This window comes from Vicugna pacos, chromosome 9, assembly GCF_048564905.1.
Source record: "Vicugna pacos chromosome 9, VicPac4, whole genome shotgun sequence".
In the NCBI taxonomy this organism is placed as follows: domain Eukaryota; kingdom Metazoa; phylum Chordata; class Mammalia; order Artiodactyla; family Camelidae; genus Vicugna; species Vicugna pacos.
In genome coordinates this window covers 12,029,038-12,056,818 of record NC_132995.1, presented here as the reverse complement: position 1 = coordinate 12,056,818, position 27,781 = coordinate 12,029,038, and the positions used below count along the sequence as shown (strand labels likewise).

The 27,781-nt window shown below is 56.5% G+C and overlaps 3 protein-coding genes, 1 long non-coding RNA gene and 1 other non-coding gene across 10 annotated transcripts; 4 read left to right on the top strand and 1 right to left on the bottom strand.

Moving 5' to 3' along the window:
* Positions 1 to 143: 143 nt before the first annotated feature.
* MED29 (mediator complex subunit 29) lies at positions 144 to 3,583 on the top strand. 2 transcript variants are annotated; one of them, XM_072967093.1, is made up of 4 exons: positions 144 to 515; positions 1,061 to 1,119; positions 1,399 to 1,483; positions 3,339 to 3,583. In XM_072967093.1, exons 1-4 carry the CDS (start codon positions 300 to 302, stop codon positions 3,564 to 3,566), a joined length of 588 nt encoding a protein of 195 aa, XP_072823194.1. In that variant the 5' UTR covers positions 144 to 299; the 3' UTR covers positions 3,567 to 3,583. The 2 variants fall into 2 exon arrangements, with proteins under 2 accessions (XP_072823194.1, XP_006215099.1); XM_006215037.4 differs by having other exon boundaries at positions 3,269 to 3,583.
* Positions 3,584 to 9,907: 6,324 nt separating this feature from the next.
* Positions 9,908 to 12,534, top strand: ZFP36 (ZFP36 ring finger protein). Its single transcript, XM_006215036.4, has 2 exons — positions 9,908 to 10,063; positions 10,890 to 12,534. The coding sequence occupies exons 1-2, from the start codon at positions 10,040 to 10,042 to the stop codon at positions 11,835 to 11,837; spliced, it is 972 nt and encodes a 323-aa protein (XP_006215098.1). The 5' UTR covers positions 9,908 to 10,039; the 3' UTR covers positions 11,838 to 12,534.
* Positions 12,535 to 12,910: 376 nt separating this feature from the next.
* Positions 12,911 to 15,426, top strand: LOC140698078 (uncharacterized). Its single transcript, XR_012075519.1, has 2 exons — positions 12,911 to 13,404; positions 15,286 to 15,426. It is a non-coding gene; the product is annotated as an uncharacterized lncRNA (long non-coding RNA).
* Positions 15,427 to 15,485: 59 nt separating this feature from the next.
* TRNAI-UAU (transfer RNA isoleucine (anticodon UAU)) lies at positions 15,486 to 15,578 on the bottom strand. The gene is given in 2 exon segments: positions 15,486 to 15,521; positions 15,541 to 15,578. It is a non-coding gene; the product is annotated as a tRNA-Ile (tRNA).
* A 190-nt stretch (positions 15,579 to 15,768) lies between these two features.
* PLEKHG2 (pleckstrin homology and RhoGEF domain containing G2) lies at positions 15,769 to 26,201 on the top strand. Of its 5 annotated transcripts, none has more exons than XM_072967085.1 (19): positions 15,769 to 16,768; positions 17,441 to 17,564; positions 18,384 to 18,652; positions 18,732 to 18,832; positions 19,631 to 19,697; positions 19,828 to 19,874; positions 20,125 to 20,275; positions 20,627 to 20,764; positions 20,904 to 21,104; positions 21,545 to 21,637; positions 21,749 to 21,835; positions 22,182 to 22,215; positions 22,307 to 22,408; positions 22,529 to 22,576; positions 22,654 to 22,692; positions 22,858 to 22,874; positions 23,055 to 23,231; positions 23,338 to 24,262; positions 24,343 to 26,201. In XM_072967085.1, exons 2-19 carry the CDS (start codon positions 17,462 to 17,464, stop codon positions 25,914 to 25,916), a joined length of 4,173 nt encoding a protein of 1,390 aa, XP_072823186.1. In that variant the 5' UTR covers positions 15,769 to 16,768; positions 17,441 to 17,461; the 3' UTR covers positions 25,917 to 26,201. The 5 variants fall into 5 exon arrangements, with proteins under 5 accessions (XP_072823186.1, XP_072823184.1, XP_072823185.1 ...); XM_072967083.1 differs by having other exon boundaries at positions 18,381 to 18,652; XM_072967084.1 differs by having other exon boundaries at positions 17,426 to 17,564; positions 18,381 to 18,652.
* The last annotated feature ends 1,580 nt before the right edge of the window (positions 26,202 to 27,781 follow it).

Below are 27,781 nucleotides of genomic sequence, written 5' to 3'. Positions count from 1 at the left end.
CGCCTCACACCGTGAGGCCTTCTGGGAAATAGAGTCTGATTGGGTATACATCCGGATTGGCGAACGGCTGCGTAAAGGGCGGAACGAGGCAGAGAGAGCTTCTTGTGATTGGTGTATTGGTATTTCAGTCTGGACGTCGGATTTGAGAGTCAAGTGTTGGAGGGCGGTTTCTTTCCCCTCATTGACTGAAGTTTCTGGGAGGCGGAACTAACTAGCAAACAGGGCCTAGAGACGAAGACGCTAAAAAGAAACCGGGAAGACGCACTTGTGACGCACGTCCGGCGCCGTAAGCGAGGAAGATGGCTGCGTCCCAGCAGCAGGCTTCAACGGCTTCCTCTGCCGCTAGTGTGTCGGGTCAGGGTTCGGCTGGTGGCTCGGGTCCCCAGCAGCAGCCGCAACCACCGGCACAGCTGGTGGGGCCTACCCAGAGCGGACTTCTGCAGCAACAGCAACAGGACTTCGATCCTGTGCAGCGCTATAAAATGCTCATCCCGCAGCTGAAGGAGAGCCTGCAGGTGATTGGCCAGGAGCTGCGAGAAGCGAGCCAGATTTGGCTTTCCGACTTCGCTGGGGCGGGCGGAGGGGCTATTTAGTCTGGGAGAGAGCAGAAGGAGCGTTTGGCAGGAATGAGGAGTGAAACTTGGTACTCTTCGTGAGACCAAAGTGATGCTCTGTGGAGTGACAGTGCGATGTCTTGAGCCTGAGATTGACAGGAATTCGAGTGGGAGGGAGTTTAAAAGAGAACAACCTAGCTCTGGTGGTTAAAGCCCGGGGAAAGGACTTGCCTATACAGAGACTTACCGTGATTGCTGAGTGAAGAAGGTCTCTAAACCATGTCCAGGAGGTTACTGGCGAGAACCCCAGGTGAGAGCGGGCCTCTGGAAAAATACGGGTGGTTACTGCCCTAGAGAAGAGGAAGCGGGAGTTTCTCTGGAGTGACAGGAGGGCAAGTGCGAAGTGAAGAGGAGGCCTGAGATTGGTTGTATCTTAAGGAAGAGTGAGGTCTACCAAAAGTGTCCTCTTCTGTTTCTCCATCTCCCACACCTTTTTTTGTAACTAGACCTTGATGAAGGTTGCAGCCCAGAACTTGATTCAGAACACTAACATTGACAACGGACAGTGAGTACTTTCCTTTCCCCAGGAAATCCTATCTCTATCCTAGTCTTAGAAACTCATCCCCCCCTGCACTCCACTCACCCCCGTTTTTCTCTTATTTTCAAGCCTGGCTCCCTAGCGCCTGACCTTGCCCGTTTTGTCCCTTGTACTATTAACTGTCCCCTGGGCCCTGCCTCGGGTCTCCTGGGCCTATACCTGGTTTCTTGATGGATATTTGGTTGGGTAGTCACGTATTTCCCAGAGATGGCGATCCATTCCCCACCTTCTTCTCCTGGACTGTAGGAAAAGCAGCGACGGACCCATACAGCGCTTTGACAAGTGTCTGGAGGAGTTCTATGCACTCTGTGATCAACTAGAGCTCTGCCTGGTAAGGGGCCTCCTAGACACCAGGTGGCCACAGCCCTGCCTTAGTTCCTGGGGCTTTGGGAACCTTGATTCAGTCAATCAGCACATGCTCACTGAGTACCTCCTGTGACCCAGACCTGTGCTGATGCTGGGGACATAGTGTTGCCTGAGCCTTGCCCTCACAGAGCTTCCAGTTCAGTGGGGTGACAAATATATCCTCAAACATTGTCAGCCCAGAGTAGTCAGGGCTCTGATGGGAGAATCTCAGGTCATGGAGGCTATGTCGGGGGAAGCACAGGCAGAAGGGTCAGGGATGGGATGGGGAATGGGGAGGCATAAGCAGAGGGGTCAGGATTAAAATGAGGGAAGTTCAGGGGGCTGTGGAAGCCCAGAGAAGGCACCTGAGCCTGCCTAGGGTAGGGTTAGGGAGGAAGTGGCTCAGGGTAGGCTACTAGTGGAGAGCACATCTGAGCTGAGGCTGGAACAGAAATGGAAGAGGGGCGGGAGTTGAGGGGAGGGCAAATGGCTAAAAGCACAGCCTCTGGAATCAGAGGGACCATGAATCTCTACCTCTGAGCCTTGGGTTCCTCTTTTGGAAAATGGATTTTGGGGGAACACTCAGCACAATCTTGCATGTAAAGCACATAACATTGTACTAGGCACATGGTAAATGTTTCCTGTAGTATCATCATCATCATCATCGTTATTTTGAATTGGGATTTGAAGGAAAACTCAGTTTGAGAAGCCTGGTAGCGGTAGAAGGGTGTTCCAACCAGAGGGAACAGCTTCTGTTTTAAGTTCCCTTTAGGAACATTACAACATTCGGTCAGGCTGAAGTGTGGTAGGCACTGGGGCTTGTTGGATTTTGAACGTAGCCCTGAGGGCGCTGCGGAACCATGGAGGGTTTCAAGCAAGGAAGAACATGGACTCATTTGCTTTTTTAGGAACATGCGCATGCTCTGGCTGCCAAATGAGGGGTGGGTTCCGGGTGGGGGGCTGCAATTGGAGGCTGCGAGCCCATGGCAGGATTGAAGAGGGCTAGGTTCCAGCAGGGCAGGTCCTAAGGAAGTGGGGACAGGCAGATGGGAGAGACTCTCAGAAGGCTTTGCGCACAGGGCCGTGGGACTGACTATGGTAGGAGACTCCAGGAGGTGGCCCAGGGCTCTCGTGGAATGGTAGGGCCATCCCTGAGACAGGGACCCAGGGAAAGGAGCAGCTTGAGGGGCAGAGTCTGAAAGGTCTGGGATTTTAGGGGAAGCTGGACGCACATATGTGTGTCATCAGTGCAGAGGTGGGAACTGAGTGGTGCCTGTGGGTGCCCTAGAGGGTGTGAGAATGAGAGGAGGACCCGGGACCTGGGAACTGGCACATTTAAGGAAGACTAGGAAGTACCTAGAAGGACCAACCAGAGAAGTAGGAGGAAAACGAGGAGGAGCAGGTGCCACCAGAGAAGCCAGTGCCAATGCCAGGCCTGGGGTCAGGACAGTGACAGTAATAGCAGTTGACATTCATCAGTTAGCACTTAAGAGCCAGGACCTGCATCTGTGTCTCATGTACTGCTCTCCGCATTCTCACCTTATGAAGTAGTACAGGTAGTTATTAAACCCATTTTCCAAAGGAGGAAACCGGCTCAGAGGAGCAGCCACATGCCTGAGGTCACCCAGCAAGTGATTGGTAGGGCCAGGCTCTGACCCCAAGACCCCAGAAAATTCCAGAGACCAAAAAGGTTACCCTAGGCTGGCCCTTTGGGTGGGGTTGGCAGTACCCGGAGTGAGGCTGATGTCACACCTTGCCTGCCCCTCCACAGCGCCTGGCACATGAGTGCCTGTCACAGAGTTGCGACAGTGCCAAGCACTCTCCGACACTGGTGCCCACAGCCACCAAGCCTGATGCCGTGCAGCCTGACAGCCTGCCCTACCCGCAGTACCTGGCGGTCATCAAAGCCCAGATTGCCTGTGCCAAGGACATTCACACTGCTCTGTTGGACTGCGCCAACAAGGTCACAGGCAAGACGCCTGCACCACCTACGGGCCCCGGGGGCACCCTGTGAGCTGGCAGGGCTGGGAGGGGGCAGGCAGTGTGGGGAGGGGTTGGGGAGGGAATGAAGAGTGGCCTCAAAGCAGCTTTGTCTCTGACTTTTCTTCCCGCCTGAGCCCTGCGGCCGGAGCCAGCAGGGGGCAGCAGAGGCCGCCAGGGAGCACGCAAGGCGGGGCCTTGCCTCCCGGCTGTCTGTCCTTCCTGGCTGAGAGGGTGGACTTCCGGATGGCGCCTGTTGCAGACCTCTTCCAGAGGCTCTCCCCCTACCTGGCCTGGGTGTGGAGCCCTGACTGGGCCGCTCTCCCACAATCCTTCCTTGATTCTCTCCCAGTTTGGAGGTGCTCTCTGTGTCTGCTCTTTTTCCAGCTGTTCTGTGTGTCTCGTGTCATTCAGTCTCTTTTTGTCCCTGTCTCCCTATCTCTGACCAGCTCTCTCCTAGTCACCCTTTGCTGTCTTCTGCCCCCACAGCGGACTGGGACTTTGCCTATGCAGGGGCCAGAATGGGAACCAGAACCCCTGGGTTTCCTGGGGCTCAGGGAGGGAGCTTCACTTCCACGGGCTGCAGCCATACCCAGGGATCCCCACACCTCTCATGTCAGCCCAGCCCCCAGTGCGCTTGACCCAGGAAAGGGGAAGTACAGGGGTCTAGGCCCTGATCTCAGCATGCCTGGTTGGGGAGCAACCCAGCCTGGGCCCCCACCCATACCCAGGGCCTGCGTCAGCAGCACTCAGACCTAGGGCGTTGTGCAATCCGCGGTGAAGCCTGGCCCAGCTGGATGCCTGGGTCCCTGTATTTTTAGCCCCAAAGGAGAAGTGAAAAGGCCCCAGCAGGGGTGACTCATCAGCCCTGGGGAAGAACCCAGGCGCCTGGGCCCCAGCTCCGGGAAGCAGACCTTGGGGAGGGGGCTTCAGGGAGGGGGTGCCCCACCAGGTTCCCCACTTCCCTGAGAGTGAGAGCTTCAGGGAGCTCAGCCATGGCCTTCAGGCCTGGGCAAGTGCAGGGTGGAGCTCCCAGGCCAGGCCCAGCTGGGGAGGGGGGGTGTGAAAGGCTCAAGTGACTCAGCCAGGTTGGGGGACTGCCCCACCCAACACCTTCTATGCCCTGGTTGCCATGTCACCACCCAGAGGCCTCCTGTCCTGGACCCCACATCTGCAAGGAAAACCCGGGACCATGGCGACCTGTGATTCACCCAGAGCCCAAGTCTCCACACTGGAATCCTGGGAAATGGCCAGCCGGGGGGGCCGGGGGGGGGGGCCGGGGTGTCTACACATCTCAGGAGTTCCTTCCCTTTCTCCATGTCCTTCCTTGAAGTGCCAGGCACATAGGACAAGCCTCTTGGGTGCTAACTGATGCTGCCGTCCACAGGTAGAATTTCTTCTTAAGGGAAGCCACAGCTCCGCCCATTTATCTGACTGAATCAGCCCCCACCCCCAGGTGACTCCCCAGATCTTCTAGGATAATCTCCTTTACTAAAAGTGAACTGATTATAAACTTTAATCACACTTACAGAATACCTTCACAGCATCATCTAGATTAGTGTTTGATTACATAACTGGGGACTGTAGCCTGGCCAAGTTAACACATTAAACTGACCATCACAACCTTGTCCTTGTCTATTTGGCACCCGTACCCACCTCCTTACCCATACTTAGTCTCCAAATAAACACAAGGACAGAGTCAATTTCAACCTAAGGTGACGCAGTTATCTCTGGTCAGCCGGAAATGCACTGTTTCCCCAGAAAAGCCTGTTGGCTTCCAGCCGGGGGACACACACTCAGGATGAGGTAGAGCTGGCTCTGTGAGGTGGCATCCACACAGCAACATCACACACAGATGGGGACATGGCATCCCAGCAGCCAAGATAGGGGCCCAACAGTACCTAAAACCACGCCCAGAGAGGCAACAGAGACCCCTGTGGGCAATGGGGTGATGGATACACAGCTCAGCAACCACACACAGGGTGGAAGTTGTGCACCAGGAAGCTGGGTTCATTTGACACATATATGCTGAACATCTAGTTTGGGCCAAGCCCTGTACCCAGTGAACCAAAGATCCCTGTCTTCCTGGAGGTGATGTTCTAGAGAGAGACAGTTAAGTGTGATAAAGTAAAACACAGCATGTCAGATGGTGAGAAGCTCCAAGAAGGACAATAAAGTAGAGAAGTGAGATCAGAAATGGAGAGAGAGAATAGGAAAAAAAAAAAAGTACTTAGGAATAAATCTCAATGTAAGATTTGCCCACAGATTTACATTACTTTATTGGAAAACATGAAAGTTGGAGAGCTTAGTTTGGGTAGTGGTTCAAGTGTATTAATATGATCTGTAAATAGATTTGCATGCATTTATTATTTGTTAAATAGATGGCAAGATTATTTTCAAACCTTTTAAAAATCCTTTGCTTAGGTCACAGAGGCCTCATTGAGAAGGTGGTACTGGAGTGAACTTGAAGGAGAGGGAGTAAGTCCTGTGGACATTCTAGGGGCAAGAGCTTTCCAGGGAGAGGGGACAGGAAGGTGCAGAGGCCCTGTCAGAGGCAGAAATGTGCTGGTGTGTTTGGGGAATAATGTGGAGGCCTGGACCACAGTGAAGAGACAGGGACAGGAGAGGCCCTTAGTGAAGATTCTTACTGATCATTAGACCCAGGGGGAGATTGTACAGCCTGGTGTGCAACCACCCACGCTGAAAAGGGGGGGGGGATGAAAGCCACAGCCACACAGGGCAGAACAGACCAGGTCACACATGACACCCCTCCCCCTAGCACAGGAGAGTGTAACCCACCATCCTCCAATCACTGTCCCCAGAGTCTCCGTCCCAGTGACGGTCCCATAAACAGATTCTAAAGGAACAATCCAACCATGTGAATACACAAACAACCCTCTAACCACCACTTAACCCACTATCTCTCACCCCATCGCAGACTTTGCCCATCATGGGCTGACTCAGCCATGCTCTCAGCTCAACATTATCAAAAGCAGCCTGGGCTGAGTTTAGATAAGGCTTCTCACGTTCAAGCGTGTGCGTGCGCGCGTGTATGCCACAGCACGGCCCACGGAGGCCGGCAGGAACAGCAACATGGAGCCAGGAGTGGGCCAGCTGCCCTCCCCATCTGCGCACTGTAGACGTCAGGAACCAAAGTTCACCAGTTTCACTGCCTTATGACTGAGCCACAGAGGAACTACTCCCAGACACTGGCCTCCTGTGTTTTCAGCTACACCCCAAGGACACAGACACACAGGAACACTATTCACACACCTGATGACCTCACAGTGAGCTACAGATGCCTTGCACACAGCCACCACTGCCTACAGTCACACAGGTGCTTACACACACCCTCAGCTTACAAGCTGTGTGCGCCCAGGTCATCACACCAAAGCGCACAGTCACCCTCACCAGCCTCCCTCCAGGAGTTACACGCACTTAGTCACTTCAGATCCCACGGTGGTTCAGAGCTACACACAGATGTGCAGGTAGGTATGTCACACGTTCTCATGGATGCCACCTCAAAGCCAGTTACAGCTGACTACACACTCCCGCCCCCAGGGATGGTTAGAGCAAACACGGTATGGTCAATCACACAGGCATCGGTGGTTTCATTTATTCACACAACCACGTCAGGCGGGTTGTAAGGACACAGCCTTGATGCAGGAAACTGGGCGCACTCGTGTCCCACACCTGCTTCCCTGTTTGCACACCCAGGCACGCCAAGGCCCTCCCCCCTCCACTTCGCACCTGCAGTGCTCAAGCTGTTCACTGTGTGGTACACGCGTTGCTTGGCCCGCGCGGCTGCGCACACGGCCAATCGTGCCGGGCGGACACATGGCCCTGGCACACGTGCCGCGAGTACACGGTCCCCAACCCGCCCGCGCACTCGCACCAGCTCTCACACCCCCGCATTTCCCGTCCTCGCTTGTTTTTCTGGAAACTCTGCTCTCCGTTCCCCTCCCCCAGGCCGGAAGTGCTTGCCGTATTTTTAGCCTCTCTGGTTTCCGCCCCTTTCCCCCTTGGTTGGCCCTCCTAAGACCTGCCCCTCAGAGCCCCGCGGGGGACCCCGGCCATCCCCTTCCCCGCCGTCATTCCAGAGGGGATTCCCGGCCTTCGCCCGGGCACGGATTTTCCCGCTGGCTACGTGGGGAGTGGGGTGGAGTCCTGCCCTGAACTTCCTCCTGGGCTGAGACGCCCGAGGCCTGGACGGGTGGGGGTGGGGAGGATGGGAGCCAGACTCCTAAATGGGAGGGAGGAGGGGGCTGGGGGCTCGGACTCCGGGGTTTGAGGGCAGGGGGTGGTGCTAGGGGCCTGGACTCCCGGGTCTGATGAAGGAAGGGGCTGAGGGCCGGGTCTCCTGGGTCTGAGCGAGGAGGTGGCTTGGAGACCGCGACCACTAGATAGGAGCAAGGAGGGCCTGAGGCCCGGACTTTTGGGACCCCCGCCCCCGTCATTGTTTCGAAGGGTGGTCAGTCCTTCAATGCGCAAAGCCCCCTCCAGCCTCTTCGAGAGTCGCCCAATCCGAAGCGTTCTGGCTCTAGGGCCGATGAGTCAGCAGATAGGAGAGGGGAGGGGGTCAAGCCTGACTCAAGGATGGGAAATACTCCTGGTCTCCAGGGAATCGAAATTGGTATCCTTCCTCCAAGATCGCGGCCAAAGCCAAGCTGGACTCCACCGGGTACCCCACGGTGGCCCCCACCATCCCTCTGGTTTTACCGCTGCCTTAGTCCAGCTAGCGGCACAGGGATTTTAGAGCCCAAACGAGCGGCGGGTGCCAGGCACCTCCCCATTCCCCCTTTTCCCGTAGTACTCGAGCCTCTGTTTACAGGCGACAGAAGCCCTGGTTACAGAGAGGAACCCGGGCGTCCGGGCCGAGCCTCCTCGTCACGGCTTCCAGGAAGCCCCCCTCCCCCGCCCCTAGCGAGTGAGTCACAGGCGAGAGGGAGGCTGCAACCGTGCCAGAGCCGCCCGCAGCTCACGGGACCGGCTGGGAAGGCCCCTCGGCACCAGAAAGCGCCGCACCAGGGATTCCCCCGTGCTCTGTCCGACGAGTAAGCCGCATGCCTAACAGAATCTCCCCACCTCAACACAAGCCCGCAGTCTGCAGTTGCAGTCTTGCAAGAATGAACTTTTCAACCATTATAACTGCACTCCGTGGCAATGATTTATTTCTACCCCCGTATTTTCTCTGAGGGCAACCAGCTCACCAAGACCTTCTTTAAAAATTAGTTATTTTCTCCAGATCTTAAGAAAGTCTCAGGGCAACCCTTTGTCAGTAAAAGACCTGTCAATAAGGGGAGTGGCTTCTGCAAATTTAGAGTTCTCTCAAGGCACACCTCCTTATAAGAAACCCATCCGACCATCAGTTGGGGATGACCCATTTCTTCCCTCTTCAGACACCTTTCCACCAAGGAAACCCTCCACCGTAATAAAAGACCTCCTCCTTTCCAATCTTGAGTTTTCTCTGAGTGTGAACTCTTAACATAATTTAAGGCCCTGGTATTATAGGCTGCTCCCATTTACCAACTGCAGAATAACAGCCTCTCGGCTTGAGTCTCCTCGTGTATAAAATGGGCATAATAATACTTCCCTGAGTTAATGTATGTAAAGCACTTTCATGCAACAGTGCCTAGCCCAGAAGAAGCGATCAGAAATGCCATTATCTGCGTGAGGGTGAGAAGTCACAGCTGCCCTGAAATAGGAAAGGAGGCCCCTTTCCAGCCTTGCCAGGTAACCGGGACCCCAGCCCCCTAAACCCCGTGAGTGGAGGAGGGGAGGGCGGTCCAGGTCTCTGGATCTGAGAGCGAGACTGTACCAGACTGGCAAGTCTCAGGAGAGAATTCTCCACCAAGCCTGTTGGTCTCCTCTCCCCGTTTTGCTCCAGAGGATTCTCTGTGGATATTTGTTTCTCCGTGTCTTCTTTTTTCTGTTTCTTTATGTGACCCTCCCTCCCCTTTCTCGCTCTGAGTTTGTCTCTCTGGAACTGTCTCTTATCACGTCTTTTCTAGGATGCCTTCTCACCTCCCTTCTTCTCCTTACCCTGTCTCTCCCTCTCTGTGCATGTCTCCCTGTGTGTCTCTCCCTGTTTTTTCTTTGCGTCCCATCACTTCTCTCTCTAGCTCCCTCTGCGCCTCTCCCCGCCCCCGTCGGTCGGTCTCTCATGCACACGCCCTCTCGGCCTCTGCCCTAGTCAATTCCCCCAGGAGCCCTTCCCCCACCTCCGTCCCAGTTCCCTTCTCAGCGTCTCAGTCTCGAGCCTTGAAAACTGAGCCGACACCGCCACCCCACGCACTCCCCGAGGGGTCGCGACCGCCAACGGGCCAGGTTCTGGCGAGTCCGGGCCGGGTCCTCCTCCGCCCAGGCCCCGGCGGGGACCTGGCGGGCTGCGCTGGGGGCGCGCGTCCGGGAAGCGCCCCTCCTGGGCCTGCCCTCCAGGGCCCGCCCCCCGGCCCCGCCCCCAACGGCTGGATAAAAGCGGCGGCTCTTCCAGCTCGCCGCAGCCTGTCTCCAGCGCTCCCACGTTCGGCCGTCCCCTCAGCCTTCGGCCATCCGCCGCGCCATGGATCTCACCGCCATCTACGAGGTGAGCCCCCGCTGACCGGCATCTCGGGTTCCTCTTGCTTGACTCCCTTCTCCAACTAGGGCTCTCTAGCGCCATAAACTCCCGCCCGGGACTCCTGGCTTCCTTCTCAAACTGAGGTTCCTTTACGCCTGCCTGACATTCTGGCCCGGGGTCCCTGCTTCCCTTTTAAGACCAGTGTCATCCTCTGGAGGTGAAAATGGAGCCCATGACTTTCGGGTCTCGGCGAAAACATGAGTGGGACGGCCCTCGGAGATGGAAAGCTGAAGGACTTTTCTCAGATTGGGGCTGTCTGGAGGCGGAAATGGCCCCACACCTGGCTTACCCCTGTAGTTGCTGAGGGCGCGGTTTTGCGCGGAGGCGTTTCTGGGGCTGGAGTCTCAGGGTACAGGGAACCGAATTCTGTCTCTCCACTCCCCGACCCAGAGGACGACTCTGGGAACTCTAAAACAGAAGAGATCGGGACTCCTAGGTTAATTTTGTCCGCTCCTCCAGTTGTGAAACTGGAGAACCCGACGTGCGGAATCAGATCCCGAGAGACCCAGAGGCTTAAAACTGGAAAAGAGTTGTGTCCCCTGACTTTAGGGCCCCTCTTGATTCAGCGGTGGGAGCTTGGTTCCTTGGATCCCCTGGGATAGGCTTCAGTCGCGAATAAACTCAGAACCTCCAAATCGGGATTCTTGCGATCCGGAACCCACGGGTGTCTGCGGGTGGGTGGGGCTCAGGTCAGGAGCCCACAAACCGGACTGGCAAGCTCTTGGGTGCCCTGCAGCTGGGGCGGGGCGTCACCCTGCATTTTCGGTGTCTTAACCGATCCCTGTTCCCACAGAGCCTCCTGTCGCTGAGCCCTGACCTGCCATCCGATCATGGAGAGACTGAGTCCAGCCCGGTCTGGGCCTCCTCGGGACCCTGGAGCCTCAGTTCATCTGACTCCAGCCCGGCTGGGGTCGCTGCCCGGCTGCCTGGCCGCTCCACCAGCCTGGTGGAGGGTCGCAGCTGCGGCTGGGTGCCCCCACCCCCAGGCTTCGCACCCCTGGCTCCCCGCCCAGGCCCTGAGCTGTCGCCCACCTCACCTACTGCGACCCCCACCACCTCATCCCGCTACAAGACTGAGCTATGTCGGACCTTCTCTGAGAGCGGGCGCTGCCGCTATGGAGCCAAGTGCCAGTTTGCCCATGGCCTGGGAGAGCTGCGCCAGGCCAGTCGCCACCCCAAGTACAAGACGGAACTCTGCCACAAGTTCTACCTCCAGGGCCGCTGCCCCTACGGCTCGCGCTGCCACTTCATCCACAACCTCAGCGAGGACCTGGCTGCCTCCGGCCACCCCCACGTGCTGCGCCAGAGCATCAGCTTCTCAGGCCTGCCTTCAGGCCGCCGACCCTCGCCACCACCAGCAGGCCTAGCAGGCCCTTCTCTGTCCTCATGCTCCTTCTCGCCCTCCAGCTCCCCACCACCACCACCTGGGGACCTTCCACTTTCACCCTCTGCTTTCTCTGCTGCCCCTGGGACCCCTGTGGCCCGAAGGGACCCCACCCCAGCCTGTTGCCCTTCCTGCCGAAGGGCCACCCCCAGCAGCGTCTGGGGGCCCTTGGGCGGCCTGGCACGGAGCCCCTCTGCACACTCCCTGGGATCTGATCCCGACGAATATGCCAGCAGCGGCAGCAGCTTGGGGGGATCTGACTCGCCTGTCTTTGAGGCTGGGGTTTTTGGGCCACCCCAGCCACCTGCAGCTCCCCGGCGACTCCCCATCTTCAATCGTATCTCCGTTTCTGAGTGACAAATGCCTACCCAGTACAGATCAGCTGGATCTTAAGGGGGGCCATTTCTCTCATGCTAGGGGTTCCAGGGCTGTGGGGAACCAAGGGACTCTGAATTAAGTAGCTCCCCCCCACCTACCAAAGTGCATTAACTCACTCCCCTGACCCTACCCTGGGGCAGGTCCCCAGTGTGCAAGCTCAGTGTTAATGGTGTTGGGAGAAGGAGTGTTTTCTGGGGTCTTAAAAAAAGATGTAGCAAATTTGAGGGAGGCAGTGAGCCCTCTAACTCTCCCACCTTTCCCTTGCCCAGTGCTGTGAATAATAGGCTCCCAATACCCCCTTTCAATTTTTTCTAGATCCTGAGGTTCCAGTGTCAGACAGTGACCTGAGCCTCCCCTGAAGGGGAATCCTGGTGCTCAAATTTCCCTCCAAAAGCAAGTAGCCAAAGCCATTGCCAGCCCCCTGTGCTCCCCACTACCTGCCCCTGCCTTTAGGCCCTTTATTTATGACGACTTTATTTATTCTAATAGATTTTATAGTATTTATATATATTGGGTCGTCTGCTTCCCTTGTATTTTTCTTCCTCTTTTTTGTAATATGGGAAACGATTAAATAATTAAGTATACTATAATAATATATTAAGTAATATATTGTTAAAAGTTTATTTTTGTGTTTTTTGGAATTTTTAAATAAAAGAAATCGGTGTGTAAACTGGAATCCTGGCTTTCCTGCGGTCTAGAGGCTGTGAGAGGAGAGGGGAGGATGGTGTGGCCTTTTTTTTTTAAGAAATGGGGTAGAATCTATGGATAGCTCCTCCGAAACTTCCCGGGGCCCAGCCGCTGGCGTTGCTTACCTGGCAGGAAGTGACGTCACCTGGTCCGGCCGTTCACCTGAGAGGGCGGGGCCAGGTGAGGTCACCCGGTAGGAACCGGGAGAGCCAGTTCCCAGGGCGGGGGTAGGGGGCCGGCGCTTCTGTCCCGCTGGGCTCCTTGACCCAGCTCTCGGCCAGGCGCGGGCGGGGACTGGATGTTTCCGTCCCCACGGGGCCGAGGGAGGAGGGCGGGGCGGAGTGGGGAGGACGGAATGTGCCGGGGCGCGAGCCCAGCGCGGGCGGGGGCAGCCAGCGCGGCCGTGGGGGAGGGGTTGTCCCGGAAGCCGGGGCGTCCGGGGTCCCACCGCCCGGCCTTCCAGGACTGGAGGTGGTGAGCGGGGAAACCACGCTTTCGGAATCTTGGAGGGGGGAGCGTGAAAGCCTCAGGATTGTAAAATCTCAACATTCTGGAATCTCAGAGTAAGACTCTCGGCGACTTAGAACTTAGATCGGTGGTGTCTCAGAACGTTTAGGAATCGCAGAATTGTAGCCTCAGGCTTTCCGGGCCTCTAGAACCTCGGAATTCCAGAATCTTGCCCTGTCGGGCTTCGAAGAAGTTCGGGATTGCAGGCTCTCGACAGTTCTGAGCGGTGGAAGCGCGGCCCCGCGTTCTAGGTGGGGTAGGGGGTCGCGGTCGCGGTCGCTAGCCAGGGTATGTGGGTCTCGGCGGCGTCGGGGTGTGGCCCCGGGACAGCAGCGTCCTCGGACCATACAAGGCAAGAGGCGGCGAGAGCCACCCCGGGGCGGAGGAGCCGCGCGCCCTGCGCCCGGAAGCCGCCCCGCGTCAGCGCCTGCGCCCCGCCCCGCTTCCGCCGCAGCCCTTTCTTCCTCGACCCCTCGTCTCTTTCGCCCTCTTTTTCCTCTCTCCCCACTTTCCTCTCTTGGCCCTCCTCCCCTCTCTGAGTTCCTCCCCGCTGGACCCTTCTGCGCCGCCCTTTCTCTCACCTTCTTCCCCCACCCTCTTTAACTCTTCCCCTCCCCCAGCACGCCTCTCCCCTTCCCGTTTTTAATCTCCTTCCATTCCTGACCCCCATCCCCTGTCCTTTACCCACTTTCTCTTTCCTTCTAGTTCTCCCCCTCCTCTCCCTTCTCCCCCTCTTCCACTCACCTCCTGGGTTCCACCTCCCTCCCCACCCTATAGCCTGTAAGTGTGCTTTTCGTCCCTTGTAGTCCCTTTCCCTTCTCCCGTCCCGTCCTGACACCTTGCTCTCTCTGCATTAGCCCTTTTCCCTTGCCCAATGACAGGCCCTGACCTTTGATCTCCTCTTTCAGGACTCCCCCCCACCACCTTGTGGGAAAGGGCTCAGGTCCCCATACTTGGGGAAGAGGGTTGGGAAAGAGAAACAGAAACCCAGAGATCCAGAGACATTGGGGGTGCAGAGAGGAAGTGCAAACCACACAGAGACATTTACAGACACTGAAATAACGAGAAGAAACACATCTCTGGTCCTTCCCTTAGCAAAAACAGATTCTCTGCTTCTTCTAAACAAATCCTCATTTGAGAAAATGGCACCTACTACCAGCTACCTGTGAGTTGGTCCCCTTGACTTTCTCATACCCGCACCCCAATCCAGCAGCAGTCCTGTCTGATTCACTTTCTAATGAGATCTACAGTCCACCCTCCCGTCTCCTCCTCTGGCCCCCACCCTGGTGCTATCCAGCACCATCTCCCATCTGAACCATCATGGCAGCCCCTTCCTGGTCTCCTGGCTCAGGCCCCTGTCCTCGGTCTCCTCCCCACTCTCCCCCGCTCCCCGACAACCAAAAGAAACCTGTCATGACACCTGAGTCAGATCACGGAAAAGCCAAAGTCTCAGCCTACACAGTTTGGCTCTCATCTTTGGTCACTCTTGCTCTAGTCACTCTGGCTTTCACCAACATGTCTGACATGTTTCAGCCACAGGACCTTTGCACTGGCTGTTCCCTGTGCCTGGAATACTCCCCCAGGGCTCACTCTCCTCCTTCAGGTCTCTGCTCAAATGTCTTCTCAGTAAGATGGTGTCTGAGTACTATTATGGCAACCCCCATCCTCCCTACCTTGCTCGACTTTTTCCATGAGGTTTACCATCATATAACATACAAAATGTACTTAAATCTTACGTTTGTAGTTATCTGCCCCCTGCACTAGAATGTCAAATCCTCAGGGGCAGGGACTTGGAATTTGTCTTGTTCACTGCTGTATTACTCACACCTAACCCTAAACAGGAACCGGTCACATTAATGGTTATAAATTTCAGGATTTGTTGAAAAAAAGAAATTGATTCAGAAATGGAGAGGGAAAGAGAAAATTCCAAGACACAGGGAAAATAGTAGTAACTATGTGAGGTAATTGATGTCGACTACATTTATCGTGGTAATCATTTCACAATTTATACATTTTTACAATTTTACATTTATACAATTTTAAATCATGTACACCTTGGACTAACAGTGTTATGTGGCAATTTTACCTCAATAAGACTGGGGGGAGGGGAAAATCCAAGACAGAGAAAGATGGAGAAAGAAGCAGTGACATCAATATACACATTTTGCGGAGGACCTACAGCCTGACATCATTTACAGAAGTCTTAAACTGGTATTTGCAATTAAATGTCTAGGCATCTAAGAGGCGATACCACCCCCTGGCGGCCAAGAGGAAAATGGCACCTCACCACACAAAACACTCCATAACCGATCGTCGCCAGTCCCAGGAGTCTTTACAGCTTGAAAATACAGAAAATCGAAACGTTCACTCCTCTAAACGATGTAGATGTTTGGGTTGATTAAAAAGATGTATAGATTTATAGAAAGTTAAAATTGCTCCAGGTGAGGATCGAACTCACAACCTCGGCATCGCTCCGCTCGCACTGCTATATAAGTACCGCGCGCTAACCGATTGCGCCACTGGAGCTTCGGCCGCACCCTTGTGCAGCGGGGTCCTTCAGTCATTCGTGGCCACGTGACCTCGCTGAGCCAGCCCCGCCTTGTTCTTGCATATACCAAAAAGAATCTTCGGGTTGGCTAATAGGAGCAAGTACGTCACCATTTCCGGATTCTCACGCCTCCAAGGCTCTTGCTGTAAAAGGGAAAAGTCCGCGAGGCGTTAGGAATGTGGGGGTGTAGCCTGCCTGGGACGCGCCTTCTTATGAATATTCAGAATCCGGGGAGGAGGGGGTCTTAACCCCTCACTGACTGGCCGGCCGGAAGGCGGCCCCTCCCCCCCGCGGGCGGGAACAGGATATGAGCCGGGGCGGCTGGGGGGAGGGGAAGCCCCAGGCGACCGCCCCCCGCCCCACAGCTAGGACCAGACTTTACAGCCACAGATGTGGCGCCGCCGCCGCCGCCGCCAGAGCCCCGTGCCGCGCATCCCGGAGCCTGACGGGTCCAGAGTCTCAGACTCCAGCCGCCCGAATCTCTGCACCGCGTCTTGAGAGACCCCGAAGCCCAAGCCCCGGCGTCCAGGCTAGAGGACCCCAGATAGCCAGGTGCCCAGCGCCCCCTCCTGGAGGTGCCGGAGTCCGGGACATTAGCCCCGTGCGACCCTGGAGGCTGAGCTTCCTGCACCCGGTTTCGAAGAATTTAGGATCCCAGACTGGAGATTCCCTCTGGGGTTTCCCAGAAAGCTGAGCTCAAGACTCCCGGGGTTGGAGGAACTTGGGTTACAGACGCCTAGCGCCTCAATCAGCCCGTTTTGGGTTGAAGCGCCCACTACTTCAAGAGGACTCTGGAATTTGGGACACCCTGCGCTCCTGCCTGGAAGTGGTTTAATCCCTGTTCCTAGATTTAGGGAACTCACAGGAATTCGGGTCCCCTCACTGCCCCATCTAGAAGACTCAGTAATTTGGGCCCCCAACACCCCCAACTGAGACCCAAGAGCCGAGACTCCCAGCATCTTCCATTTAGAGGACCAAAGAAATTCGGACCACTGCCCCCCAATCTCCGAAAGACGCCGGATTCTGGTTCTCGGAGCCTACAAGCTCGAAGTTTACGCCCCTGACTTGCAGAGACCCAGGAGCCCCGGCTCTGCGCCTCCCCGGGGACCGTGCTCGAGTCGAATAGGAACCGGACTGCCTCGGTTCGGGGCTGGAGACTCCAGGGGAGGTGAGGGGGAAGGCGAGGGGCCCCACCGGGCTGGGGGAGGGGGCGGCGCCGCTGCAGCTGAACAATGAGGGGGCGTGCCGGCGGGGGGCGAGCGGAGGCGCCGGCGGGAGTTGGGGGCTAGAGGGGTGTAGGGAGGCGCTCGGCGGGAGCTGCGGCGATGGGGACAGTGAGCAGATCGCGGAGGGACTGGCTGGAGGGGGTCGAGGACTCAGGGCCAGCGCCCTAGCTCGCAGCCGTTCGCGGGGGAGGGAGCCGTCTGCAGGACCCTGGCATCCGGTCCCCCAGCCTCCTCCGCCCTCCCCTGGGACCCTGCGGCCTCCCGCCTACGGCTTTTTCCCAGCCCTGCCCCTGGCCCTCGGCTCCAGCCAGAGCCCAAAAGTTCCCAGGATCCCTGAACCTCCGGCCCCAGACACACTAGACTCGGGGCTTCGGCGACTCTTTTGCTCGCTTCACTCTCCTTTGTCTCGTCCTTTCCATCCATCTTTTTTCAGTATTAAAGCTCCTTGTCCCTTTCCTTCTGTCACTTTGTCTCTGTCTCCCTTTTTAGTTACTCCCAGGACCCCCTCCCTGGATTTAGACCACACTCCTAGTTCTCAGCCCCTAGTCTGTGAGTTGGGGGGGGGCAAGGAGGCTTATGGGGTCCTGATATCCAAGAAGGGGGTCTTTCTGCAGAAGCTGCGGATCCACTCAGCCATGCCTGAGGGAGCCCGTGGACTGGGCCTGTCCAAACCCAGCCCTAGCCTTGGCCGCAGGGGTGAAGCCTGTGACTGTGCAGCTGTGTGTGAGACTCAGACAGGTGAGCCTGCGAGGGAGGGTGGGAGTCTGCCGGGCATCACTCAAGACACTGTGCAGCCCTCTGGGGCTGGCCCAGTGCTGGGCAATGCTGGCAACACAGGCTGACCAAGGCACCCTCAGCCCTGCCTGCACAGAGCTCCACATCTGGTGGGGAGACGGACCCATTCCCAGACCATGATAGTCCAGACTGGGAAGCCCAGCACAGAGGGGCCAGAGCTGGGATGGAGAAAGCCCAGGAGGCTATGGGAAACCAGTCTGGGAGGTCAAAGGAGGCTTCCTGGAGGAGGGAATATCTAAACTGAGAATTGAAAGATGAGGAGGAATGAGTTGAGAGAGGCAAGGACCCTGGCATCCGGTCCCCCAGCCTCCTCACAGAGGGAACAGTATGTGCAAGAGCACAGAGGTGACGGGGCTACTTATTTAAGTAACTGAAAGAAGTTTGAGTGTGACTAGAGTCCAGAGTGTAAGGTGGTGTGGCTTGGGAGGAGAACAGACTGGAAAGGTCTGTAATGGCCACCTTGCACAGGGCCCTGTGGACCTGAGTAGTTTAGATTATATCCCTGAGGGCAGGAATGGGTTATACTTATGGGAGTGAGTCAGACAGGTGAATTTGTAAAGCTTTCCCAAACTGACACATGGAGGGAGATTGGAAGAATGGAGGCCAGAAGTCCAGAGAGGACCCTCATGGGAGAGGACAGGGCTGGACGCAGGGAGGGCATTTGGGGGAGAAGGGAACCCATGGGAGAGGTGGATGACCAGGGGTGGGTGGGGGAGTGTGTGGGGAAAGACCCCCTGATTTCTTGCTCCACACCCCCAGCAGCCCCTGCCACCCCCGCCATGGCCTCCCCCCGGGGTTCTGGAAGTTCCACATCTCTGAGCACAGTGGGCTCTGAGGGGGACCCGGCCCCAGGGCCCGCCCCAGCCTGCTCAGCCTCCAGGCCGGAGCCCCTTCCAGGGCCCCCCATCCGCCTGCATCTGTCACCTGTGGGGACCCCCGGTTCAGCGAAACCCTCGAGGCTGGAGCGTGTGGCCCGCGAGATTGTGGAGACAGAGCGGGCCTATGTCCGGGACCTCCGCAACATCGTGGAGGTGAGGTGGGCAGGTCCCCGAGTGCAGTGGGGGACCTCAGCCAGCGCCTCCACCCTCGTAACCCCAGTCATCCCCACAGGACTACCTGGGCCCTCTGCTGAACGGCGGGGTCCTGGGGCTGAGCGCCGAGCAGGTGGGCACGCTATTTGCCAACATCGAGGACATCTACGAGTTCAGCAGGTCAGGGACGGGTGGGATGGGCAGGGCACTGGCTGGGGCGGAGGGGGGTGTTCAGGGAGGCAGGCTCTGTTCTAACTCAAACCTGGGAGCCCCATAGCACCCTGTCCAGGCTAGAACATGGGGGTGTTGTACAGTTGAGCAGAGATCATAAAGGGGAGTGAAAGTCCAGAGTGGTGGAAGAGTGAGGCAGATAGGAGCCTGAGGACCCAGATGTAGTCCAAATGCTGGGATGAGTCCAGGCATTGAGATGGGTCTAGCGTGGGTCTGGGATTGCAGCGAATCCAAGACTTAGGTGGGGCCGAGGATCGTGACAGTGTGAACATTTGTGTGACCACCTCATCCCAGGGTAACCCTCCGTACCAGACAAACCAGGATGGTTGGCCACCCAATGAGGAGGAGGCTGAAATCCAAGGATCATGACACCTGAGTGTCTTAAAGATGCTTAATTAAAGTTATTGCAGGATGTCTGTGAGTTGTGACAAGACCTAAGGGTCACAGTAGGATCTTAAAGTTATCATAGTTCTGAACACCCTGACACACATCTCCCTGGGTCATGACATGAGACCCCCAGGCTCATGCCAGCTGTGACAGGGTTTCAGCCTGAGGAACATTGTGCTGACCCAGGACAAAGTCTGAGCAGGTTGCGATCTCCCATGTTGCAATCAGAGTACCTTTTGTCTGGACATGACACCCCCTTGAAAGATCCTGGCAGCCACTGAGACTGCAGTCTCATGGAATCCTCCCATGGGGGCCCACGGAGGCCAGGGCAGTCCCTCACCTGGCCTCTCTCCCCCTCAGTGAGCTCCTGGAGGACCTGGAGAGCAGCAGCAGTGCCGGGGGCATTGCCGAGTGCTTCGTGCAGAGGGTGAGTTGAGGGCCTGGGCTGGGGCCTGGGTGAAGGGAGACCAGGCCTGGGCAAGGCATGGGTTGGGGTGGGGAGGCAGGTTGTGGGGAGTTGGGAACTGAGGTCTCCTTGACTCCCTTGTTGCCCACAGAGTGAGGATTTTGACATCTACACGTTGTACTGCATGAACTACCCGAGGTGAGGGGCGAGGAGCCCCTGCTGGACCCCAGGCTGGGCCCACGAGCTGATGTGCCAGCCAGTCTCCCTCCACCCCAACCCAGCCAGCCAGCTCCAGCCCCCACTAGACCATGAGAGTAACTGCCCTCTCCCTAACCAGCCCCTGACCGCTGGCGGCCCCTGAAGGTTCCCAAACCTCGGCCATTCCCCAGCCCCTCCCAGCCTTGCCCACTGGAGCCTCTAGTCCCCCTGACCTGTGCTGTGCCCCTAGCTCCCTGGCCCTGCTCCGGGAGCTGTCGCTGTCTCCACCAGCAGCCCTGTGGCTGCAGGAACGCCAGGCCCAGCTCCGCCACTCCCTGCCCCTGCAGAGCTTCCTGCTGAAACCTGTTCAGCGCATCCTCAAGTACCATCTGCTGCTGCAGGTCAGCTGTGGCCCCTAGGGGGCTGCTTGGGGAGGGACATAGCTCTTTCCATTGGCCACCTGGTGGTGCATCTGGAGGGTGGACACTGGACAAGCTGGGCAAGGCCTGGGGAAGCCTCTAGTGCCTAGAAACTAGGCCAGAGTTTGGGGAAGGGTCTCGCTGGCCATGGGGGCTGGCCCAGCTGATTTCACTTCCTGTCTTTGCCTGTTTGTCTCTCCATCTCTGGGTCTCCATCTCTGTTCCTGCCTTTCTCTCTCTCTCTCTCTTTCTCTTTCTCGTCTATCATTGTCATTCTTTCTTCTTTTGTTTGTCTTTCCCTCCCTGGGTGCCCGGTGGCTGCCCTGAATTCAGGAGCTTGGCAAGCACTGGGCAGAGGGCCCGGGCACTGGGGGCCGTGAGACGGTGGAGGAGGCTATTGTGTCCATGACAGCGGTCGCCTGGTACATCAACGACATGAAACGCAAACAGGAGCATGCTGCGCGCCTCCAGGTGACCCCAGGGTGGTCAGTACCAAGGCACTGGGTGGGCTGGGACAGCACGGACCGGTAGCTAACGCCTCTGTCTTGGTGTGTGTGCACCACCCACCGGTGTATTTCTGTGCCTGCTGTGCCTGATGCGGTCCTGGCAGGAGGTGCAGCGGCGGCTGGGTGGCTGGACCGGTCCGGAGCTCAGTGCTTTCGGGGAGCTGGTGCTGGAGGGCGCCTTTCGAGGTGGTGGAGGGAGTGGCCCCCGACTTCGAGGGGGTGAACGGCTGCTCTTTTTATTCTCACGGATGCTGCTCGTGGCCAAGCGCCGGGGGCCAGAATATACCTACAAGGGCCACATCTTCGTGAGTTTGGGGATGGGGGCAGGGCCAGAATGTTACCAGCACGGTATCTTCTATACACTTGTACCTGTATACCTAATGATGTGGCTGGGGGCGGGGTCTGCAAGGAGGGACCATCCAGCTTCAGAGGAACACGTTTTCTTGAGTTCGAGGATGGAGGCAGGGTTTGAGAGGTGAGGCCAGTGGGATGCAGAGCTGGGAGGGCCTGGAGGGGAGAACCTGGATCTGGCCACCAGGAAGCCTCTACATGGGGGAAGCACACCTTCTTGATCCAGAGGATGGTGGGAGAGCTAGTGAGGGAGGGCTGAGCCTAGCCTGGTGGGGAGGGTCCACAGAGGGAAAGGGGGCCATCTTTGTAGGGGGCAGGGGTACGGATGCACACGAAGGCATGTGGATGAGTCTGAGGCCTCTGAGCTTGCCTCCTGTCTCTGCCCCTCACCCAGTGTTGCAACCTGAGTGTGAGCGAGAGTCCTCGAGACCCTCTAGGGTTCAAGGTGTCCGATCTGACCATCCCCAAGCACCGACACCTGCTCCAGGTGAGCATGGGTTGGGGCTGGGTGGGCAGGGTTCCCCCCAGCCCTGAGACCTCACCCCTGGCTCCCCTCTCCACCCTCACCCCTGGCTCCCCACTCCACCCTCAACTCCAGGCCAAGAACCAAGAAGAGAAGAGGCTGTGGATTCACTGTCTCCAGCGCCTCTTCTTTGAGAACCACCCTGCCTCCATCCCTGCCAAGGTACACCTCCTGCCACCACTGGGGGCCCTCAGAGTGCTGGACACCCACCCCCCCCACCCCAATAATACAAAAAGATTTTGAGTGCAGGGAGGCAGTCTCAGAACGTGGTTGTTAAATTGCAGCGTTAAGGTTGCCTGGGTGTCAATCCCAGCTCCACCATGTGACTTTCAGCAAGTAACTTAATCTCTCTGGCCTCAGTTTCTTCATCTGGAAGAATAATAGCACCGGCCTCATAGGGTCGTGGTGAGGATTAGTCATTAACGCACATGACACAGAGCAGCACCCATGAATGGGACCATGACTGGGGTGCTCAGGGTCCAGCCCCCTCAACCATTGTCTCTTTCAGGCAAAACAAGTTCTCCTTGAAAACAGCCTGCACTGTGAGTTGGGGCCTGGGTTGGGGAGGATGTGGAAGTAGAAGAATCACGTCCAAGAAAAAGTAGATTATTAGCCCTAAATCTCTCCCTGCAGGTGCTCCTAAAAGTAAGCCTATCCCAGAGCCCCTGACGCCCCCACTTGGGTCTCCCCAACCTCGAGATGCTAGAAGTTTCACCCCTGGACGGAGGAACACAGGTAAAGGAGATGGACCCCTGAGCCCCTCCCCCAGGACTTAGGAATGGTCCTCCCAGCTCCCTTGTCCCCCAGGAGCCTGGAGCTGGCTCATAGCAGGGTTCTGATCTGCCTCTCCCACAGCTTCATCTCCAGGACCCGCCACTACCCGCCGTGGCCGCAGACAGTCTGGTGAGTACCCGCCACCTAAAAGTGAGACAGGTGTTGGGTCAGAGCTGACCCCTGACATCACTGTGTCCTCCCCTCAGAGCCTCTGAAGGACCCCTATGTCATGTTCCCACAGAATGGTGAGTGAGCACCCAGCCCAGCCTGGTTCATCCCTCTGTCCGTCTCTTCCCTCGGGACGCCCTGTGTTCATGAGGGAGGGGTGATAGGGGCAGCTCATCAATCATAAGGAATAACACGTGTTCCTACATCTCACTCTTTTCTCTTTCTCATCTCGTCATCCCCAGCTAAGCCTAGACTCAAGGTGAGAAATATCCTGGGACAGGGTTTGGGGACTGGACTCCCGGTTCTGATGGAGGAGGGAGCTTGAGTTCCAAAGTCCTGGGCCTGAAGAAGAAGGGGGCTGGGGATCGGATTCCTCCGTCTGAGGGAGGAGGGGGTGGGGGCCCTCGACTCCTGCCCTCTTTTCTTTCCTTCCTCACAGCACACTGGCAGCGATGGGGAGCTCTTCCCGCCCTTAGAGCCTCAGCCACCAGTTTTAGCTTCTGGAGCCCCTGAGGACCTGGAGGACACTGGACCCCCGACGCTGGATCCCTCTGGGACTTCAATCACTGAAGAGATCCTGGAACTGCTGAACCAGAGGGGCCTCCGGGATCCAGGGGTGAGCCAGGCATCCCATCATGGTGTCCTTGGGGCTCTCGGCTTGGGCAGGCCGACTGAGGGTTGGGGGGACCAGCCTACCCTGGTATCTTTGGCTTCTTCCTCAGTGCCCACTACAGCCATCCTCCCACGACATCCCCAAGTTCCCCGGCGACACCCAGGTGCCGGACGACAGCGATACCCTCACATTTCAAGCCCTGCCCAGCCGGGACTCTTCAGAAGAGGAGGAGGAGGAAGAGCTGGATATGGACGACCGGGGGCCTTCCCCACTCCACGTCCTAGAGGGGCTCGAAAGTTCCAGTGCAGCTGAAATTCCCGACATTCCCAGCCTTTCCAAAGATCCTGATGTACCCAACCTCCCTGAAATTCCCAGCCTTTCTGAAATACCCAAAACTCCCCGCCTTCCCAGCCTCTCTGACATTTCCAGTGTTTTTGAAATGCCCTGCCTTCCAGCCATACCTAGTGTCCCCGACATTCCCAGCCTTTCCAGCGCTCCTGCCCTCCCCTGTGACTCCTGGCTCCAGGGACCTCTGCAGGAGCCGGATGAGGCTCCAGCCACCAGGAGAGAACTGTTCCCTGGGAGCAGTTCTGGAAAACTGGAAGAATCCTCCTCAGAAAGCAGGGCAGAGCAAGAAGAGGATGAAGGAGTATCATTCCCCGATTTCCAACCCCGGCATGTCACCCCAGATCAGGGATTCCCAGATGAGCTGGAGTTCCGCTCTTGCTCAGAAATCCGGAGTGCCTGGCGGGCACTGGAGCAGGGACAGCTGGCCCGGCCAGGTTTCCCAGAGCCGTTGTTGATCCTAGAAGATTCGGATCTGAGTGGAGGCAGCAGAAGTGGGAAGGCAGGAGCCCCAGCTTCAGAGAGGTCGGCGTCTCGTGTGCGAGAGTTGGCCCGGCTTTACAGCGAGCGGATCCAGCAGATGCAGCGGGCAGAGACCCGGGCATCGGCCAACGCCCCCCGCCGCCGTCCACGGGCTCTGGCCCAGCCACAGCTGTTGCCCTGCCTGCCCCACGAGCAGGCCGAGCCAGGTGAGGGCCAGGTGTGTGGTCGGCAAAGGTGGCCCACAGAGGGTATTGGTCCTAACTCATCCACCTTTCTTTATATGCAGGGCCCCTTCCTGCCTTTGGACACGTGCTGGTATGTGAGCTGGCCTTCCCACTGACCTGTGCCCAGGAATCTGTCCCCCTAAGCCCTGCTACCCGGGTTCAAGCTGCCACACCCTTGACTAAGCAGGGAGGCTGCCTGGGCAGCCAGGGTCTAAATGTTTCAAATTTGCCTGAGCAAGACCATCTGGACATCCAGGTTCCAGCTCCTACCCCTCTGCCTGAACAAGGAAGCCTCTGGAATATCCAGATTCCAGCCACCACACGTTTGCCCTCAAAGGAAGACTCCCCAGGTGTCCAGGTTCCAGCTGTTACAACTTTGCCTGATCAAGAAGGCCACATGGAAATTCAGGTTCCAGCTGCCACCCCTCCTCTGCCTGAGCAGAGAAGCCAAGTGGATGTACAGGTTCCATCTCCCACCTCTTTTCCTGAGCAAGGCCACCAGGTAGACATCCAAGATCCAGCCACCACAGCTTTGCCCAAGCAAGAAAGTTATCTTGATGTCATGGTTTTAGCCACCACTCCTGTGGCCAAGCAAGAAGGCTGCCTGGACAGCCAGAGCCCAACCAACACCCCATTAACTAAGCAAGGGGGTTCCAGGGATGTTCAATTTTCAGCCACTGCCTGTGGCCAAGCCATCAACCCTTTGCTCACACACGGAAGCAGCCTGGACCGTCAGATCCCAGCTGACACCCCACTGCCCTCGCAACTTGACCTCCCAGACATTCAGGTTCTGGGGACCTGTCCTTTGCCTGCTCATGGAAGCCACCTAGACCATCAGATCCCAGCCAATTCTCCGTTATCCTTGCCCCAGGACCTCCCAGACTTTCAAGTTCCAGCTGCCACACCTTTGCCCCAGCCACAGGGCCTCATGGACACCCGGGTCCAACCCCTCCCACCTTTGCCGCAGGAGGGAGGCCTCCCAGACATCCAGGGTCCAGCTGCCATGCCTTTGCTGCAGGAGCATAGCCTCACAGACCTCCAGGTTCAAAATCTGACACCTCTGTTGGAACAGAAGAATCCCACAGACGTCCGCGTTCCAGCTGCCACACCTTTACTTGAGCAAGGAGGTCCCCGGGACAGTCAGGGCGTGTTCCCCACCCCAGTTCAGACCACCGTGGCTTTGTCCAAACCAGGCAGCCACTCAGTCCCTCCTGTTGCCAGGCCAGGGTCTTCAGACTTGACCCCACCCCATAGTCCCCCACTCCCAACCCGTCAGCTCCTGGGCCCCAACGCAGCTGCCCTCTCGAGATACTTGGCAGCCTCATACATCAGCCAGAGCCTGGCTCGACGGCAGGGGCCTGGAGGAGAGGCCTTCCTGGCCTCCCGGGGCCCTTGGTCCTCCTCTGCCCCCACATCACGGGCACCTTCACCGCCACCCCAGCCCCAACCCCCACCGCCCCCAGCCAGAAGGCTCAGCTATGCCACCACGGTCAACATCCAAGTCGGGGGTGGTGGGCGGCTACGACCAGCCAAAGCCCAGGTCAGGTTGAACCACCCTGCCCTCTTGGCACCCTCCCAGGAATCTGTGGGCCTTCGCAGAGCCCAGGGGGCTCCTGATGCCCCTTTCCACATGTGAGCCAGGATGTTGGGCTTCTTGAAAAGCAAAGACTTCAACTAGATGCCACAGACCCTCAGAATTCACCTAGAAGTCCAGACACTGAACACACGTCTGAAAATTGCTGCAACTTTCCAACTCCCCAGCTCCTTGGTGAATGGTCCTTATTACTTATCTGGATTAACTCAACAGGGATGGGAAAGGGGATGTCATTAATATTTTGTTTATTAATATTTTGAAATTATGTGTCTTTCCCATTCTGGAGGCAGTGGGGGATGATAGAAGACAACAATGAATGGGAAGGAATTGCAGCACAAATCAGTCATTTTGAAAATTTGGGGAATCGCAGACACCTTTGAGAATTATTGGAAACTGGACCCATTGCAATTTGGTGTATGATTTCAGAGGGTTAATGAACTGTTTGGTGCCCATCCAGGACAGCCAAGTTAAGATGCTTTGTTCCAAGCAGACCCCTAGAAATTCATTCCGTCAGCAATTTATCTAGTTCATGGGTCCCACCATCATCCATTCATCTCATCTGCTCAGCCATCTCTACCTATTCATTTAACTGTCTCTCCATCTCTCTCTCTCTCCCTCTCTGTGTGTCTTCTAATCCTTCATCCCACCCATGTGTCTTTTTTTCCCTTCCTTAAGGGAGGCACTGGGGATAAAACCCAGGATCTTGTGTACGTCAAGCATGTACTCTACCACTGGGATGTACCCCCAAACCCCTACCCATGTCTTGCTTTACTCAACCATCTCTACCCTATTCACCCCTCATCCAAACTCCCATCTAGCATCCATTCCTTCATCAGTCCATTCATCCATCTACTATCCCACCTGTCCATCTTCTCCAGCCAACTCTCCATTCATCCATTTGTTCCTCCATATTTCCATCTCTGTCCATTCATTCATGCTTCTCATCACTCAGCCATCTCCTAACCCTTCAAGCCAACCATCCTACCACCATCTGTACCACTATCCTTCCACCCCCTTTACTCTCTCTATCCATTCCTCATTAATTAGATTTTTCTGGGTCTTGGTACTACAAAACTTCAGAGACAGTTCCATGCTAACGCCAAAATGGATCAAGTTTGGGATTCTGGGAAAAATACCCCACATCTGTCTTACTGCTCTTAGCAACCACTCTCCACCCTCCTGAATACTGCAATTCTTGGACCTACCCGCACACACATCAGATCTCTTTACTCCATCTCTAGCTTGGGACCTCTACAGTACCTCAGTGTGCCCCACCCCCCAAAAGTAATTCAGGTCTTAGAGACAAACAAAGGCTTTTATATTAAGATCGTTCTCTCCCACTCCCAGCAGTGGCCATTGAAAAGCACAGTTTAAGCAGTTTCTTCAGTAAGATTAGCTTCTTTCATTGAACACTTAACATGTTGTGATTTAGCACATCATCTCAGGATCTTCCCTGGCATTCTGAGGAGACACCATAGCATTACAGCTGAGTTCAAGTCCCAACTTTTCTAGGACTTGGTGTGTAACTTCCCTTCCTCCAAGCCTGAGTTTCCTCATCTGTACAATGAGGATGGCAGTATCTGCCATGTAGGATTGTTGTAAAGATTCCCTGAGTATATCCTCACTTCCCAAGTGTTTGAGCCTGACTCACTAGGGCACTGTTCAAATCACAGATGTCCCAGCCCATGGAATCAGAACCTCCAAGGCAGGACCCTAAGAATCTGAAATTTTAACAGTTAACACCAAAAAAATGCTGTTATTGAGTACTAACTGCATACCCCAAGCATTAGTCACTTTTTCTGAAGCTCATTCTCTTTGAGTCCTCACAATATCCCTAAATGGCAAGTGAGGATGGCTTTTAATCTCCACTTTAGAGATGAGGAAACTGAGGCACAGAGAGGACAAGG